At 43.2% G+C, this 19092-nt stretch overlaps 1 protein-coding gene across 2 annotated transcripts; it reads right to left on the bottom strand.

The window, feature by feature from the left end:
* Nucleotides 1-602: 602 nt before the first annotated feature.
* On the bottom strand, nt 603-18131 carry LOC124174382. Of its 2 annotated transcripts, none has more exons than XM_046553485.1 (4): nt 17846-18131; nt 2761-3020; nt 2086-2205; nt 603-1466 (listed from the first exon to the last, which is right to left on the bottom strand). In XM_046553485.1, exons 1-4 carry the CDS (start codon nt 17873-17875, stop codon nt 734-736), a joined length of 1143 nt encoding a protein of 380 aa, XP_046409441.1. In that variant the 5' UTR covers nt 17876-18131; the 3' UTR covers nt 603-733. The 2 variants fall into 2 exon arrangements, with proteins under 2 accessions (XP_046409441.1, XP_046409440.1); XM_046553484.1 differs by lacking the exon at nt 17846-18131 and adding an exon at nt 12427-12694.
* Nucleotides 18132-19092: the final 961 nt, after the last annotated feature.

Below are 19092 nucleotides of genomic sequence, written 5' to 3'. Positions count from 1 at the left end.
ATAAAACGAAAATGAGCCAAAGGCGTGGGAGACGCAGGTCCGGCTGCCTGCCCACGCGTTTGCCCCTTATAAAAGGCCCGTCGACCACCGAGGCTAATCCGCGGTTTTTTTTCTCTTCTCGGCACATTGCAGGGTCACCCATAGGACGATCGCGTAATCCTCGGATTTTGTAATCTAAGATCTCGTTCGAACGATCGTTAGATCAAGACTCTAATCAAATCGAATTTAAAAAGAAATCGGCCCTCCATTTATTCTCGACCGGATCCATTCGTTTGGAAATCAAAAGAATCTGCATTTCGATTCATTGAATATTAATTTCGAGCGATTTCTTTCTTGTCACATGGTTTTCGTAGATTTCCAGTCTGCCGGTCAGTGATTTTCGTTAATTTCCAATACTTTTCGAGATTTCTACGCAATTTTTGTTGATTTCTGGACAAACTGGAAATCGATGAAAGTACGTGACAAGATGGATGTCGATAGAATGTTAACGAATCGTAACCGTCTGTCGCTTACCGAAAATCACGCTACGATTTCATTCATCTCGATATCCGATTTCCCGACAATTTCAACGAACATCTCGGTCGTTCAACCGGTTCCTTCGATTTAACCAATTCGATTTTCAACCGCCAAATTTATGATATCTCCGAGCGAACAGTTTCACCCATATTTTTCCCTGACGCGATGAGGCCCGGCTCTCTTAAAGACTAACAATAATACAACAATCTCGATTAATCTATGTTCTAGATGGCAGCTGGGGGTCGTAGGGAGTCGCTTGAAACCCGACGTAACGGTTGTTCTTCTTGTGAATGAAACCGTGCTCGGCGTCCGCCTTGTAGTAAACCACCCTCCGTATCCCGAAGGGATCGATGTACCCAAAGGAGCCGATCTTCTCATCTTCGCTCGGCCGGTTCTCCTCCTCGTGGTAGTGCGTTTTCAGGTAGTACTGGAACCCGTCTTTCACGGTGTGCGTTCCATCGTACTCCGGAAACTGACCGCCTGAAGTTTGAGTCCTCTGTTCGGCCGGAGGACTCGCCTGGACGATTTCGCTCCTCCGCAGGGTCTCGTTCCGGGTCGAATCGTAAGCCCGAAAGCCCTGGCCTACTTCCGGGTATCTCTGGCCGTAAAGGGGCGGCTGGAAAACCGCCGACGGGGGCGGCGCAGCCTGGTTATACCCACTGTACGGGTTCTGGTTGTACCGGTTGTACTGGTTCACGTATGGCTGTTGGTACGGGGTGAAGGCTGGAAGGTAGTTCGTGTTCGGCTGCGAGTAACCGTCCTCCAGCGTTTGAAGAGGCGCCCTTTCCCCGTACGGCGAGTAGAGCGTCGGGGGTGCGACCGGCGCCGGCGTCGAGATGGGCAGCTGGTAATGCACCCCCGGATGGACGGGCGCCGACGCCGTCGAGCCGAGAGGCGTCACCGTGTTGGCCTCGATCCCGTTGCCCGGCAACTCCTTCAGCTCGGGTTGCCTGTGGGAAGAGAAACGGGACGGTTTTCGTACGGTGAGAAAAAATTCATTTGTTGTAGTAACTGGAAAAATTGAGTTAAACATGTATCGTTAAAAAAACTGTTTGAATATTGTTCGAGTTACGAAAAACGAAGTACGCGTTACCATTTTGCGCCATTGTCGATCCTTTTTTGGTTATTGCAGCGGACAATCATTTTCAGAGGTTTACTCTACTTTTTTAGTTAAATAAGGCTTTAACGTTACAAGAAAATATAGCAACGGTGATCGTAATGAGAAAGAATAGTAACGGATACTAAACTTTCTGGTAACAGCTGGAAAACTAATTTTCATTTTATACCTAGAACTATAATTTTCGGTTATCGTAAAAAATGAAAATAGTTAAGGACTGAGCGGAATCGGAAAAAAAAAAATCACAACAAACTGAAAATGACCGTCCCAGAGATGATTAAAAGATGTTTCATGACCCTACTCTTTTGCCTCGAAAAGATGCGTTTCGCAATTTTAAGACTAAGTGAAGAAAAAAAAGAAGAAACAAAAAAAAAACACGGATCACAAGACATCACTTTGACGTCTTTTTGTCTTGTGCTGTCTCGAGTTGTATAAAAGTTCACATGGCATACCTGAACGGATTCACTGGCCTCTGAGGTTTGGCTAGAATTCCACTCTGCGCCGGCACCTTCTTCGATATTGATACTGCCTCTTCGATTGGTCTCTCTTCTCCGACGTAAACCATTTTGGATCTATCGGGCAAAGACAATTGGAAACGTAAATACTAATCCGTGTCATTGTTCACAACGTGAATTATATGGTTTACGTTAGTGGTACTTTTTTCGCAAATTTTTTATACAAGTTGTCAAGTTTCAATTTGTAGACCCGACATTGCCCGTGATCAGAAGTACCGAAATCCAAATAGTAATTTTCTTTCTAGAGAATATTCAATTCTACATGTCCTCTTTTTGAATGAGGATTTTTAAACACAAAAGTTACTTCTCAAATTCCATTATCTACATCATTTTCGGACCAAACTTGACTCCACCTAAGAATTTTACAATTACGTAACAACAACGAACGCGGCAACGACTTGCTCGATCCTACGGATCGTCATGAGCCCATATTTTTTATACGTACATATTTCGTTTATTATTTATTCTATAAAATTTGCACAAATTGATTCTGCAAATAATTTTCACGCTGACTGCGAGTGAACATATTCCGATTCCCGCACCATTAACCGATAGATTTGGAGTTCAAAGAGCGAGTTCCCTTCATTGTTCCTTATCTTGAAATTTTCTCACCGAAGTATCCTGTATCCTTCCGTGTCTGCGATGTAATCCTTGATTCGTAAATACCCCAGCGGATCTAGCCAGCCCTCAGTTCCGATCACGGTTCCATCCGCGAGTCGTTTTTCCTTCCGGTACTGCCCGTTCAGAGTCTGATACCGGAAGTAGCGCTCGGGGCCTTCGTCGGTCTGAATGTGGTACTGCGTGTTCGGCGTTAAGTTCCAGCCACTTTTCTGCGCCTCAATTTGTCCCGGGGTTAAGCAGAACACCGAAACCTGCGAGCACGACGTGGAAATAGTTCAGTGTTGCGTAATCTTCACGGATTATTTTTCGACGTCGCGCCAAAAAGCCGCGAATGCGAAATTGATCAAGGCGGATTGTTTGCGGTCTGTATGGTTTATTTGACGGAAGAGGTTTCTATGAGGAGAGAAATTCTGAAAAACTTATACAACTGATGGAGTATATATATAATAAAGATGACGAAATAACTGTTATAACCGGAAGGAAAGTAAAATATTACTTATACAGACACAGCAAGTATGCGTGTATATTAATGCTGGATTTTTCGATGCGCGTTTAGTGAAACTGGTGTTCAAGTACCATTTAGTCGAGTATTTTAAAATGTTCGACGTGTGGGATGAACATCGATTAATACTATTTGCGTTTGTGTTTGTTTTAAGGATGTATCAACAGGTTGCAGAGGCAGCGGCTGTCTCCGAAAGCGTCGCGCGTCTCGCGCATTATTATAATATATATATATATATATATATATATATATATATATATATATATATATATATATAATACATGTACGTATTATGAAAGCGGTGAAATGAAAAATCGACGATAAATTCAATCACGCATCGAAAAGGTTCGTAATGTTATAGAAAATAAACTGACGAGCCGTCGTTGGGCATGAATATATAGGTATACATATTAAAGTTTCACGTAGGCAATCGCTGAATTTGGAGTCGTTAAATCCGAGCGTGCGGATGGTCACGGATTAATCGTACGGCAAAGGCGCTGCATCTCGTGGAGAGACAAACGAGCGGGTGGATATTTTTTTTCTAATGAAAAATTAAGCAATTTATCACCTTCACGGGTCCATTTGAAGCGACGTCTAAGAGCCGAGCGTTCTACGGAGGCATAATGGGAGGTAGATAAAAAATGATTCATTACAACGGCGCGAGTTCGCTAAGATATGTTAATTCTTGGATAAAAAGTGATATGCATATGTATGCGTGAGTTACAAGCCAGCCGCGGTGGAAGACGCTGCAGGGGGACGAAAAAAGGAGGAGCGAAAACACCGGATAAGAAACAATTACAAAAACTAAACGCGTTTGGCAAATGCAAACAAAGGACTCATCGCATTCTATTATACAGCTGCCTCAATGCCAAGAACCCATCTATGGGATTGTCACCACTCATTGACATGCGGACGAGCCTACAACTCGCTAATGACTCGTAAACAATGCGCCTCTTATTACGGTTGAGTCAGTCCGCCTATCGGGCGAGGCTAACTCGACGTTACATCAACGTTACGTCAGGCGCCGATCGGCCGATGATTTGTTTACGTCAATTTACAAGCCGTGCATCGAGAAGATATTTTTTTTTTTTTCTTTCGTCAAGGCAATCTTGAGGGCGTTTGGGTAAGATGTATAATTACGATGTGTAAAAGTTCCAGTCGTACCGAAGAGCGAAAATTGTCTAAGAATACTGCTTGGAAATTTAAAGTAAATCGGTTGAGCCGTTTCTGTGATACGTTGACAAAGCTTGATCTACATATTTTTTAATAAAACAACCCCCAGTGGAATTAAATGGTAGGTTGTTCGGTTATAAATTCTTCAAACGGACCCGCTTTTATTAAGCCCTGAAAAATGCCGCTGCGGATCAGACTTTTTCCGCTGCCCGAAATGCAGCTGCGAGTTGTCTTCTCTCCACTCATTCAACTCACCGAAACAAAATTCGGTCGATGGATTTTATGGGTTCGTAAATTGAAGCGAGTACGTTTGTTGTTGCGATTTGCATGATGATAAAAATCTGCGCCGATTGCCCGTTGAGAAATAAGAATGTTGAGGTGGGCAGCTTGCGGCATTTCTGGGTAGGCGAGAGCTGTTCAGCCTCGAAATCGATCGGATTAACCTTGACTGCACGGGACACATGATTGCGAGAATATTACAGTGACGCGTGTGAGTTTGCAATAAACAAGATCACGTTTTACACTATACAGCATACCTATATTCGGTGGCACTTTTTTTTTAATCACGACAAACCCGATATTGGGATGAATGGGAATCCGAAGAGGGATCGGAATCGATTTCAATTTTTAACGGGTGAAAGATAAATTCTGCGGCATTTTATATACACGCGATGAATGTTTAAACATCGTGTAACTTTTTCCGGCGACATCGTTTGGCCCGAATCGTTATAATTTCATGACCGTGAATGAAAAGTAGAAATTTTGTATCGACAGAAAAAAACATCATTACGCTATTTTCGGTGTTCTTCTAATCGGTAGCATCGGTGACTCTTCGACTCGTCCTCTGCATCGGTATTCGTTCACGGCCCGCGTCACGTCATTATCGAGAAACGTAAACACGGAACGATTAAAAAAATTTGAAATAACAGCTGCGGGGGCGAGACGGGTATAATAATTTTCAACAATTCGTTTACACGGGCCAAAAAATCTGCTTTTGACGGCTCCGTTATTATCTCCATTCTCGACTGACTACGCCCGAATAAATTTTGAAATTTATCGCGCATCGAAAGCATTGCAAGCCCCCTGCGGAAACCTCTACGAATATTTCCACCGATTGTCCATTCGCCTCACGGAGCAAGGGTAGATACCTGATTTTCAACATCAGTCACGGCATTGCGTCAGCGTTTGAAACCGGCGTAGTTAGACTCGATCGTTGCTTCATTGAGGCGAGGCCGGACATCGGTAGATATCGATTATAACTATTGTATGATCGCGGAGGCGAGGGCTTGTCCGTAATATCGGCATCGCGTTATAAGCCTCGACGACGACGACGTCTGCAGGACGGATCGGCCGACGGGTTGAAACGGCCGTTGAGTAACAGGCAGGCGGCGAAGGTGCGTGGGATTGGGAAAGCCTTTGGTCGGCCTCTGTCCATATTAAGAGATCCCATATCAAAGCGACGGTCTGCAGCGTACACCTTTGTACATACGTACATTTTCTACGTATACGTGTTTGTGAAGCCAGTCTGCGATATTCAGAGTGCGGCGATGCCGTTTATCTGGATTATATTCCATCGCCGTTACGTACGATCTATAAATAAACGCGTAGACATTAACTCCGGGAAGGTTTTTATGGCGTTCGTTCGTTATTCTCTCAGTTTAATTGTCGTATCCTGTCCGAATATACCTTTTTTTCACTAATTTCTGGAAAACGATCGGGGGTGAATTCAGAGGTTGGACGAAGGTGAAATTCCACATTTGGATACCTCGCGACAGCGTGAAAATGGAACTAATATTAAACCGGAGTCAAGTTTTAAAGCTTTCAAACTCACAAGCTGTATGATTGTTTTTTTATTTTTTGTACGATTTTTCAATTTAACGGATTCGATTTAGATCGATTATAACCTTGAATCTATAAATTTGACCCTCTAAAATGGATCAATTTGCGGAACCGCATCCAAAATACGGTGATTATACGTCGTTCTTTTTTTCGAACAGAAAAATTCGAAAAGTTTACGAACAATACGCAGGCTGGAAAGTCCTTCAATAGACCCTTCCCTGGATTTTATAATTTTTCCAAGCCGATTCATCGATTTCAAAACCATGCGTTATATCGACGATCGTTGTTACGAGTTCCTGCAGAAAGAACCGGACCAATTTCGCAATGAAGAAAGTCGTTACCAATTACCCGTTTCATTCGTCGCTCCGCTGTAGCCTGAATTTAAGGGTCTGCCCGTCACATGTAGGTACCATTGGGATTCTTTCGCGGAGAGTGAAAAGGAGATAGAATCGAGTCTGGGCCATGTAACTGCGGTTGTAAAAAGCCGAATATCCTTGCGTAATTCACCGGGTCGGCTTCTGATCTTGGCGTTTTATCTGTAAATTTGATCGGTATAACGACGCAGGATGATTGCGACAATTTCTATTATCCCGCTGCAACGACGTCAAGAATAACGTGGCGACGTCTTTGCGGGCGATTCTACCGTTTAAGCCAGATTACACAACGGTTTCTCGAATCATGAGCATCAGAGGCGTGCGCGGCGGATTTGGAAGACGCATCTCCGATCCGACGTAATCGAGTGAGTGACGCATCTCGACTTTCACGGATCAATATTCGTCGTCTTTTCACGGTCTTTGCTCCCAGTTGCTACTTGGCTGTCTTCCTCAAAATACCGGTGAAAAATCCAATGGTAGAAGATTCTGAGTAATATTTATCACCATAAAATTCATCTGACGGAATATTGAACAAAATTTCGGAAATCGTAAGTCAGCGCTTTGTTCGAATTAAACGATTTCAAGATGAGAACGCATCAATGATCACGAAAACGCTGACGAACTGCGGAAGGTAAACGCGTTTTGAATATCGTTTCTTCCGATGATTACGCTGAGTTCTTGTCGCCCTTGGAGCAGAAATACCGGCGTCGGCAGGATGCGGACACTTGTATTTTTCAATTAGCGCGGTAAATTGCGAGGTACCTACAACCTCTCGAGAGGTTTCGTCCATTGTTTGTGGTACCGCGGAGGCTGCGTTACAGCCGTGATTTTCACTTTCACACAGAAACGGAAACGCAATTCTTTTGTTTGCCTCGGTTTACTGTAACATAATGGAGCATTGCTCGATCACCGGAAGATCAACGGCACCTACTCTGAATATCCCGTGAGGTGGTTCGTTTAATAAGAGGTAGAAAAAAAAAAAAAAAGAAAAGTTCGTTACTCAATCGTAGGTGTGTGTAGGTATACGAATTTGCAATTCAGTCGCAGAATCCATGCCGTAGATTACGTGATCCGAGAACAAATCTCGAGAGGAAAGTCGCGCGAGAAGATATCAACTTTACAGTTATGAAATGCCAAATTTGGATACACGCGAATTATCCTCGAGTCTTGGGTATTTGCTGTTCCGAAAACAGCAAACAACTCCAGTGGCGGTCGGTCTTCGTTTAATCGATGAGAAGGTAAAAAAGAAATGACGAACGAACAATTTCGCTTGTGTGCAATAAATGGACGTACCTATACCTGTAATACCGAATCGTTTCGAGAACCTATCAATACATATACGCACGTGGCCTGGACTCGTCTGGCCGCATGCGAATTTTGCCCGCGGCGAAAATTGAAGAACTCGACCACTAAACCCAGCCTCACTTTCCATTTATACTCTCAATCACCGTCATTCGTTACGAATGTACGCTGCGATTATTCTTTTTTACTTTTTTACATCTACGTTCTCACTCTGAGGATCAGTGGAGGAACACTTTGGCGCTAAAATCAAACAAGAATCCGAAACTATAAATTGGTGAGAGACGGTCATTCCATCGTTTCTCCGTGCCTGTAATCGCAGCTGTGTAAAATACAGCCGAAGGTATGACTGTGCGTGAACGAATCGAGCCTTGCCATGTCCTTTTAAAACGGCGGGTATGATTGCGGCGGAACTTACACGCGCAAGATCGGAATCTGTCCGATCGCTGAACGGGTCGAAGTTGTTCTTTGCGTTGCGTCACCGATGGAGAGCATTGTTAATTACTTTCTATCGCGGGTCCGAGCGGTATCCCGGTGTACATACGCCATTGCAGGATAATATCCCAAAGGTGACGGGCTATCTGTGTACATTAATCTTGAACAAAACGACGCCACTCGCGCCGCGTGGGTGTGATGTGTACAAGACGAACGTTGTACTCTGCGGACTCTTGACATCCTTGAATTTCATTTCCAATAGCACAAAATACCGGCCGCAGGCTGCGGGAGACTTCGATTCTCCCAACCGATACGTTTTACTCCTCCGTTTGAACGCGCGATTCGACCCGTAATCCCGACCCACTGACACTGATACCTTGACCGAGGCTGCCGAGGCTTCGAGTGCAACTCGAAGAACGATTCTTATCAGTCTCCGAGCTGAGAATCGAGTTAGTGAGACGCGGTTTTTAACAGCGTCGCTAGTATCCACAGTTCCAGGAACGACGAAGATTTCTTGTCGAATTGCCAACGCGCGTCGAACAAAGTGTGAAATCTGAGCGCCGGTCGTTTAATTTAAATTGTTGCAAATAACCGCGCTGCACTTTCGATTACAATGGACCGTGCGGTAGAATGATAATTTCACCCGGGATATCAAAGAATAAATATGATCGCTATCGAACGCTAGATTTTCTATTCCATTCTCCTGCTTGTTTATGTCTCGCTGCGCTGCGTTTAGCGCCTTGTCGATATGTTAGAATACAAATGCGGCAATCGCAGTTGCTTGTTGTACTTTTCAGACGATCTACCGCCACTGCGTGAAAAAATTCAAGAACGTATTTGGTTTATTTTTCCAAATTTTTTCAACGACGTGATTACGACGGCGAGAGAGTCGCTCGATCGGTGAGATTTGTTTATTATTGTTATGCAAATCTGTTTAGGTTATTCGCGTTTGATAATTCGCCGAGTCATTAAATATGGATGATGGTCAATTCGGAGCTGTAATCCTTGTTTATCCTCGACCTTGACGAAATTATACGGTTACATTGGAGTAAAATGATTTTGATAATAATTTTGTTAAAATATAGGCAACTATAACATTACACGAGAAGCAATTATGCGGCAATTCAACTCGACACGCGTTTAAAACCTATGAAATTTGACTATAAAATTATTAAATATTATACCGTATGTACTCCGGACCGAAGTCACACACAAGCTATAGGTATGAGTGAATATAATAAAAAGCAATTGAGTAGCAGGCAGACGATGATTATTTTAATCTTCTTTAGAGTATATTTACTCGTTACGATACATACCATAACCAAAAGTATTCTGAACCTGAAATAATAAAAATAAATCGTTGCTACATTAAAAGTGAGTTATGGACAAAACACGTGGACGCATGCTGGTGAATTTCGTAAGTTGAAATATCTGTTTTTGGACCTTCGTCGAAGGTGAATTCGCAGCCACGGTATTCTTGCCATTTTCTTGTTTCGCCTGAGATAGCGATTGACAAACGGCGAGTGCTTACGACTACTCTACACCCGAAACAAGATCGCAAGCGTAGCAGCGGCGGCCATCTTGATCATTTTTCCGAGAGCCCGAAGCGCAGCAAAATGAATGAACGCGCAAATATAGATCAAATGTACAAAGTTTCTGGTTCAAGATACTTTCTAGATTGAGGTGAATGTCAAGGTGCAGCAAATATCTCAACTCAATAACGCCTCGCGTATAATTTCCCTCCACTTTTGTGGTTAAATACGGTTACCAAGAACAGCGTTCCAATGCCTGCGGGAGATCGGAGAAGGTGCGAGTGTAAGCCCTGCGGAATCTGAATTCGGTAATACAGTTAACGAAATTTATGCGACGATAAAACGTCGAAGGAGAAAGGCGCGAGTGGAGCTGTTAAATACTCGCATAAGAAATATCGCGCGTGTAATAACACGGCGGAAACAAATAAGACCAAAGCATTCGCGGAGTTTCCGATGTGCTTGGCTTCGCGGGTTCTACCCACGTGGATTTCAGCTTCCACTGCGTGGGTATAATAAACCTTACACAAAGTCTATAAAAGTTCGGTTATAACGTGAGGGAAGTCGGTGCGCGGTGGTCGTTTCGTTTCACGGAATACCGGCCGTTGCCTTCGTTCCATTCCTGTGCATGGGTACATCATGGGTACCCATGGGTAAGCGGGTTCGCGAGGAGTCGAGGAACGGAACGGAACGGAACGGTCGTCTCTGCAGAATAAACGGCATCTCGTTGCTGGGATCGGCGCCGTCTGTCCGCCCGCAAGCCCGCAATGCAGCACGCGATGTGACCATAATAGGAAAGGTGCGAGCACGCCAGGCTATTTTCTTAATTAAACGGCAAAAAAAGGAGAAGAAGAATAAGAACACGGACGGTGAGAGATCAGGAACAGCGTCGGTGTCTGCGTGACATTTGCAACGCGAGCGCTGACGATGTCGATTGCGCACTCGAATCGAATCTCGTAATGAATTGCATCTTTCGAGTCCAATGTTAAGGTTACTACCGTACGCCTTGCCTTCCACTCCCACACTCGCGATTCCAACCTTGCAGATTCTCCATAAACGGTTCAATCAGATCCGATCGGTTCGATCATGTCGAATTCGAGCGCGAAAGGATGTCGGGGATTAGTCACGCGGCTGAGAGTTTTTTTTTTTATTTTGTACTTTTTCTCACTCTTTCTCTTCAGGGTGCGCGAATAATTGCTCGCGCTGAATTCATCGTCCATTATAATTAATATCTCGATACGGAGCGGTTTAGTGAATCTCGTTTTTTCTCATCATAGACGATGAATCCGCGGTGTTGCAAAACGTTACCGATAATCGTTGGATTTTTTTTTCACGACGATAACAATGGAGAAATTATTACGCTCCAACGGTGAACCATTATTATGGATGATTTTCGCCCACTCTATGGAACGACAATGGGTCACGTTCAGAGGCAATTTAGAAAACCTTTTGTCGGAGACACACGTACGATCGGCTCGGTGCACACGCGTGTAGATCAGCTTCGTAGAATCCGCTACCTTTTTAATGAGATTTTGTCGGACAATGTAGGGCTAGTTATACAGTTATACCCAGTTGTACGTACACACCGTGGGTTCGGGTGAAAATACTTATACTCGTTCAGAAGTTTTCGAGCTATCTTCAAGGTTCACGGTTTACCCAGATCCGTTGTTTTATAATCTGTTAGATTTATACCGAATTTTGCCGCTGGGAGTAGAGTCTGATTGCAAAGGCCAGATTCGCGTGCGTTCGAAGATTTCCGGGAGTTAATGGTTTTAAAAAACGAAAGGTTACATATTTTTATGTTGCGCAGCGATTCGAACCGTTTCGCTGATTTTTGCCAACCGCCGGCAAGGTGACCACGATTTATGGATCAACATTTGGTCAATTCAGTTGGACAGGGTGTTCGTTATTCGGAAAAGAATTCTTTGTCGAATTTACTATTATTGGATCGTTATTTTATTCAGTTATTCGGAAAAAAAACGCAATACAAATTCCATAAACTTTACAAAATATTTTAAACCAGATTCAAAGATCATAGTTAAAAAATGTTTGATACAGAAATCTTCTGTTTTCAGATAAATATGATGGAAGACTTTTTCCCGAAGAGTTAAACATCCTGATCATTAAAATCAAACACACTTCCTGTCTTGGAATCTTCTTTTTTTTTTACCTTCGTACGCTATAACCAAAAACTGGATTCGGTCGTTGAATTGAACCGGGTTTTCGCAAGGTCATACTATAATTCCTGCTACCAGCAACCATCGTTCGTGTAATCGTAAGCAATCAAGTTTTGAAGGAAACAGTTATCGTCTCCGTCTGTAAACGTTAATTGAACTTCCATAATAGTTTAATTTAATTTAGCAAATGATGTTCAAAACCGGTCCAAGCGTCAGAAGATTGCTAAAATGTCAATGAAGGTAGAAATAAATGTATCGAAAAATCCTGACGATGATAATAACATGGGTGAAAAAAGTCTGAAATTTGGGATGAAAGCTTAGCCACATACCGTGAGAAAATTCAGCGCAACTACAATAATCCTTGGCGTGATCATAATTGCGGTTGAAAAGTGTGAAAACTGGGTAAACGAGTTTCACCTTGATTAAAAACTATTCGTGAACAAATTCGCGACACTCGGTTGCAACGAGAAGACGCTTACGGCACTGACTATGAGATCGAACCACGCGCACCACTTCCTTGTTATAACACTGTCGTCGTTGAGCGAGCGAGGCGTCAAGTACTTCAGGCTTCTTTGCCTCCACTTCTTGTGCCCGAGGAGCGCGACTTGGGGACTGCGGTGCAGAAGCTGTCGCAGAAGCGTTGCCACCACCCCGACGACGCCGCGGCATTTCTAGGGTGGCGAATCCACCTTTTGAGGAAGTCGTGTTGGCAAAAATTGCCACCTACATTTTATAAATTTTACCACGCGATAGTCGTACGATAAACAAAAGCTCAGATAGCGATACTTCGTTTCGAATTGCTTTAAGATTGTTACAAAATCTGGTAGATTCGTTCGATTTTTCTATTCGATGGGTGATTTTACGCAGACGATTATTTTCCGCAAATTTATGACAAAGCGCCGTTTTTTCATTTTATTGGCATCGTTGAATATCTGATTTTACAATGTTTAACCACGATTGCGATCAACAGGTCACAATTTTGAATTAACTACTCGAAACAAGGAAATTCCGTGTCTGTGATTCAACGTAACGACGATTATCTAGCAATAAAATTACTGAAGAGTATCGTCATTTGCCAAAAGAATATCTCCTTATTTTCCGCCTCCGTTTCTGCGTACACATTTGAGCTTTCGAAAGGATTCCGTGTCCGACACGTAATTCCGAGTTTCTCAGAAACCGCAACAGAAAAGTCTTCGCTGATTGTTGGCGAAATTTATAGATGAAAATTATTATGCGATTTTGTCGAAGCCGCGAAATCTTCTTGACGCTCCAGCTACGGACGTGCATATGTTTATAAATATTTACGCAGCTTCGGATAGCCGTCAAGTAAGTAATCGCAGAACTCGCCTCGCCTCTTTAAGCGCTCTTTTGCCTATTGGCGCCGTTTCAGCCGTGAAGTGTGCGCGACACGCTGCGATGTGACTTTTATGTATTATAGGCGAAGAATAAAAGGGAAAAGTAGAATGCGAGGCGAAGCATCGACGCCCACGAAAAAAAAAAAAAATGTTTGTATAAATAGAAGAAATTAAAAATACAACCACCGAACGCATCGTAACTTTGCAGCGCTACGAGCTGCAGAACCGTAAATACTGTAACCTAAAACGGAAAATGACGCCATCGACCCATCAGGAATTCAAAGCAGCTGTGTCGTCTTATTCCTGCAGACTTATGCAGGTATAGAGCAGTTTGCCTATACATATATCTGTATATCTAATGGTTGAGAACGACCGCGGCCCACTGACTATTTCTGTGCTTCATGGAATTCAGGCCGATTCCTGGAGAGCATATTTGAATAGTTCAGTCGCGGTGAATTTCGAGCCTGATATATAAGCGCAGTATGTCCCGAGGCACCTGATTTGCCTGGATCAATGATAACATCCTGTGAAAACGAATCAATTCTGCCGAACCAACGCCGCGTTCTTACAAATTGTATTCCGACAACGCGATAATTTATCATCGTATTTTCGTTTTCGAATATGAGAACGATACTTAATCGCAGCCTTTGACATACAGCCAATTTGCAACTGCAAAAGAATTTGCAGAAAGAATGATTTTCCGAAAAATCGATTCGTTGATATTTCTTACAATCATACTCAAATTTGACACACTGTTTTTATAATTCCTAATAACAAAATTATGTGGCAATATAGTGAGTTTTTCGTTCTCCTCATTTCCATCGTTCCGTTAACGGATCTGAAAGACTTTGGTAAGATTCTTCGTCAAGTTTGTTGGAAAAATTATTCCCATCAAGTGCAACTAGTTGCCGGAGTTGAACGTCGCAGCATGCATATGGAATCTAAATGCATATTACAACGTAGGTACACAACTTTCGAGAAACTGGATCATCCTCCTCACCGCGTAATACACATGGTGGAACCTTGACTGGTAACCGCGATAGTAGTACGAGAGGTACATCATAAGTTATATACAACAATTCCGATTCACACGTTCAGGTGGGTATAAAGTACACTGTAAATAAATTGTAAGGCGCGGCATATAAATCGCGCGCGAATTTAACGCGCTGGGAGATTTAAAATCGTCGACGGTCGAGCGAGTTGCGATACGTTTTGTACGTTACACCGAGGTGTGAGTTACTTGTTAACAATAAGATAGACGGACGGTTTTTGCCAATTTTCTTGTCTCCATTTTACTTCGTTTTCACGCTCCTCGTCGAGAGATTCCTTGGCATATCTTCATTCCACCTTTCATCTTTCGTACGTATGGTATACGTGTAACGTCGCTTACGCGTGTGTGCATGTAATAAACACGTACGTATAAAACACGCGCTCCGAGCTCACTCGCTCGGAATCGGATGAGAGATAAAAACCTTCGCGGATGAAATTATAGCGCGTGGGATACCTGCTCGACGCAATTCTTACTTCTCCTGCGGTTCCCGCCGCAAAATTTGCGGACAAAGCCTTCGGCGTCATCATCCAGCGATTTCTGCATAATGGCGAAAACTCAGAGGAGACGCCGAGCGTCGAGGCGCTCCGGCTTCTCTATGTTCTCGTCTATGTTGCACGCCGTCTTCCGCTCACGTATTCCTACGTCTTCGATTCACGCGCCTCGTTCCTTCTACTACGCTCTTACACCAAATTACTTTCACTTTTAATACCGGCAAAACGCCGCCCGCTGCGTATCGTACATTTTTATCGCTCTGAAGTGACGTCGAGCGAATGTCTAAAGTGTTTCGAATACTCGACCGACTGCGACTGTCCGTGGATGCTTGCCTTTTTTCGCCTACGTTTCATCTTTCTTTTTTCATTTCTTATTATTATTAACATTATTATTGTTATTTCTCTCTCTCTCTCTCTCTCTCTCTGCTTGTAATCTCTCTTTATTCTCACGAAACAGCCATCGAGTTTAACGCAAATTACATTTTGCCTCTACAACGCGTATCGCTGTTAACCGGGAAAATGCGTGGCAATGGTGAGATTTTTTGGATTTATTACGTTTTTCGACACCGCGTCTTTTGTTGCGGTATAATTGTTGTTCTCGGTGTGAGGCATTTTTTTCCTTTCTCACCGGTGCTGCACACGCTCTTTATATTAACTCCGATCGTCACGCCTTGTTTCAATAGTTATATCTATGAAGCCCATGATTTCATATGAAATCGTTGTGTTGCAGTCTCTTCTTTGAGAGAAAATTTAGGATTCGATAGGCTTGGCAATCGGTAATACGATGCACTGTTAAAATCACTTCAAAAATATTAAAAGGATATAGAAAGCTTGTTTAGAATGTTATGAAACTTTTCAGATACCGTGTGGATTCTTGTAAAGAAGGTGTTGATTCTCATGATGAATATTTAAAATTTTACTTCGTACGCCGAAACGTTGTTCCTTGGAATTATTTGAGTGAAATTTACTCGACACTTTCGGAATCATCTTCATCAAAAGTGCGAAAAATATACAAAGATTCGATGAAGCAACGATCATAACTTCGAAACAAGTGGATGCTACCGCCACAATCGCAAACGGTATTTTAAATTCGGCCAGAAACTGGTTGGAGAACATTCGACAGTTGTTCGAAGAGCTGCATACCGCAGTCGAGTGCTGATGGTAAATATATTTGCTATTCAAGGTGAGCTTATTATATCAGAATTGAGTAAAACTTACAAACAAGTTTTACATAACGGTGAAAAGAAAAATGGGTAATGGTACTACTTACGATGACGGAATAGAAACGATTCGCGAGATCTCAACAGCTACTACAGAGGCACCTTAAAAGGTTACGAATACATTTGTCAAGTGAGAATTCGCATTCCATCCACTATACGCGAGCGAACGCGAGACTAGAGAACGTAGAATACAAACACCGCATAACGTACCACCGAACTGTTGTTTATACACTCAAATAAACGTTGATTTTTGGGAAAACACAAAAAATAAAGAAGAGGTAAAAAATATATATATAACAGTGTATGATTTTTTTGTTCAATTGCCGAGTGACAGTGGCGAGAAGAAATTGATTTGTTAACGGTCGGTGGTAAATTTACATTTATAAAATTGTTTAAACAGCAGTTGCGTTTACGCTGGTTTGAAAAACTTTTCCGTTAACTACAATGACATTCAAAAATGTACAACATGCCGCAACGGACGGTAGACAAGTTTTCCTAAATAGAAAAAATTTTACTCTAAATGAAGACGTTCCTACATTTTCAAAAACTGATATTATCGCTAATTGAATGACGTATCGATGAACAGGAGCGGAGAAAATTCACACGCATCAGCCGAGTTTCGAATACAGTTTGGGCTTCTCATAGACCGCGTAGCCGGTTAAAATAGGCTCGAAACTATCGGCTGATTGACGCACTTTCAGCGTTGCATACGTCGCTCGGAATTTCATCACACACCTGCGCATTAGCGCTTTAATAAGCGTTGTAAGTGCGTAAGCGTCACGTTCAAATTGCTGCGAAATCGAATTCCGGTTAACCTTATAATCTATTCTCGAAACGCCTGCCCTCCGGGTTATCAAGTCCCATGATACCTCATTAAAAACCCTCCCTCTGGTCAATTATAAGTACGCCGGATAGTCATTGTCCGAGTATAATAATAACCAGCACTTTACAGCGATACGTTCGTATTGTCACGCATCGGTATACATTATGTCCACGGTATTAACGTTAATGGACGTCCAGGCACGCGGAATGCGCGTTGGGAAATCCGCGAGGCGAATGGGCGGGTTTTTGACATTGGCCGCATCCGGCCAATCCGACGCGGAGATCCTGACCTCCGACATCTGACTCGGCGATGAAACGATTCCGCAGCTTCTTTGTCTTTCCGGAGTACGGATCCTCCTCATGCATTACACATGCGGCTTATCGCTGGGATTATACACGCCGATTATACACGGTTGAAGTTGTTGATAATTACCTCTGGTGATCTGATACTCTTGTATTTTATTTTATTTTTTTTACCCCCTCTAAATCGTCGAATCGAGGGTGAGAATTCACGATTCGTGCGTAACTTCCTGTACGCATGTTCTTCACCGTATTGTGATATTCAAATTACGTTTACCTCTCGCCTTCGCGGCGAGGGCGAAGCTACGTCACAATAGACTAAACGACGGGACTCAAGCAGACACATGCCGGTAATTACAGTAATTAGGAAAACGATAAATAACGGCATTGTCAGTGTTTGAGTAACGTCGATTAGACGAAATCACGACTGTCACTTAATTGGTTAGCCGGCTCGCTTTACTCTACGAGTTTAAAAACCGAAAATTAATCATTCATGAATGACGACTCACCATTGCGAGTAGAAAATTCCAGGGTATCATTTTCAAGCGATGTTGTTACCAGTTGGCTCGAATTAATTTTACGCCGTTTATCAACGGCAAATCTTCTCTCATCGACGTCGATCGTCTTCGGAAGGACCTCAGAGGCAAGGATCAAACGTGACACGATCGAATCAACGATAAAAACGGCACCGAAAGAAGGACCTTTGGCTACTGCAGAGACTCGACTGTCAACCACGGAGATCGCGACTCGCGGAATTCATCTGGACCACGGAGGCTGTGCTGCTGGGGGCAAGCCAGGGCACACGCCTCCGTTTATACTCGCCCCGGGAATTGCCCCCACGTATAAGTTTTGCCGCACATCGGTATCAGCGAGCAAAGCGTGCAGCGCAGGCAGCAGATTGCTCAACAGATTCGCCAATTGTTTCGCATTACTTGTGCACGGAGATTGAAATCGTCACCCCGGCTGTTGTATTCTCGTTTCGTGACAAACGCACAGCGCGTAGGACGATTGTTTGACATAGGTACCGATAATCCGAACCAAATATAACAATATAACAATATTAATGACCGATCAAGGAACGCTGCGTTTCTTTTATTATTTTAGAGATAAATCACAGCGCTACAAAGTTTGCGAAATTCTTTTGAAATCCGAGACGAGGTTAACACCGCGTGTTCTCGTTTTCTTCAATTCGTGCTCACAACGGCTGGCGAAGTTGGATAGAATTTTGTTCTGCTCTTTTCAAATCGAATTAGTTGCCTGATTGTTTTGTCGAACGATCAATTTGGTAAAAGGTTGCAACCATCAAAGGTCCGTGAGTCGTAAATTGGGTGCCGGAATAGAAGCTCATCAGGTGTTTTCTTCGAAACCGACACATTGCAGTCGTGCGATTATTCTGTATGACGAAGAATTCGCCGTTTCATATGTAATTTCTGATAGAAGGAATGTAATTTTCTTTTTATAACCGCATGATCGCGGATCTAACGAACGTCTGCAGCATCGATGTCCTCGAGGATTTGAACAACGGAGCAGCGACTGTCTTCCTGGTATCCCACGTACGGACCGAATAAGGAAGAGCCGGGTTGGCCGGGAAATAAGCGCAGTTCGGTTACATATTCAATTTGCCTTCCTTCGCAAATTCCCGGTACGTTGAACCCGCGTCCGCTGCTCGTCAAATTTTTCTTACTCGTGAAAATAACGGAGAGGATTTATATATTCATGAACGCGTTCGCCACAATGGCGATGTGCCTCGCGGCAA

This window comes from Neodiprion fabricii, chromosome 1 (assembly GCF_021155785.1).
Source record: "Neodiprion fabricii isolate iyNeoFabr1 chromosome 1, iyNeoFabr1.1, whole genome shotgun sequence".
Taxonomy (NCBI): domain Eukaryota; kingdom Metazoa; phylum Arthropoda; class Insecta; order Hymenoptera; family Diprionidae; genus Neodiprion; species Neodiprion fabricii.
This window is presented reverse-complemented; position numbering and strand designations above follow the sequence as displayed.

Excerpts from the sequence above, each read along its gene's own strand:
- LOC124174382 (XM_046553484.1), bottom strand. The coding sequence starts at position 12,471 with ATGATCACGCCAAGGATTATTGTAGTTGCGCTGAATTTTCTCACG. Across the intron at positions 3,021-12,426 it reads TTGCGCTGAATTTTCTCACG|GTTTCGGTGTTCTGCTTAAC; the intron begins GTATGTGGCTAA and ends TCGTGCTCGCAG. Across the intron at positions 2,206-2,760 it reads GAAGGATACAGGATACTTCG|ATCCAAAATGGTTTACGTCG; the intron begins GTGAGAAAATTT and ends TTTGCCCGATAG.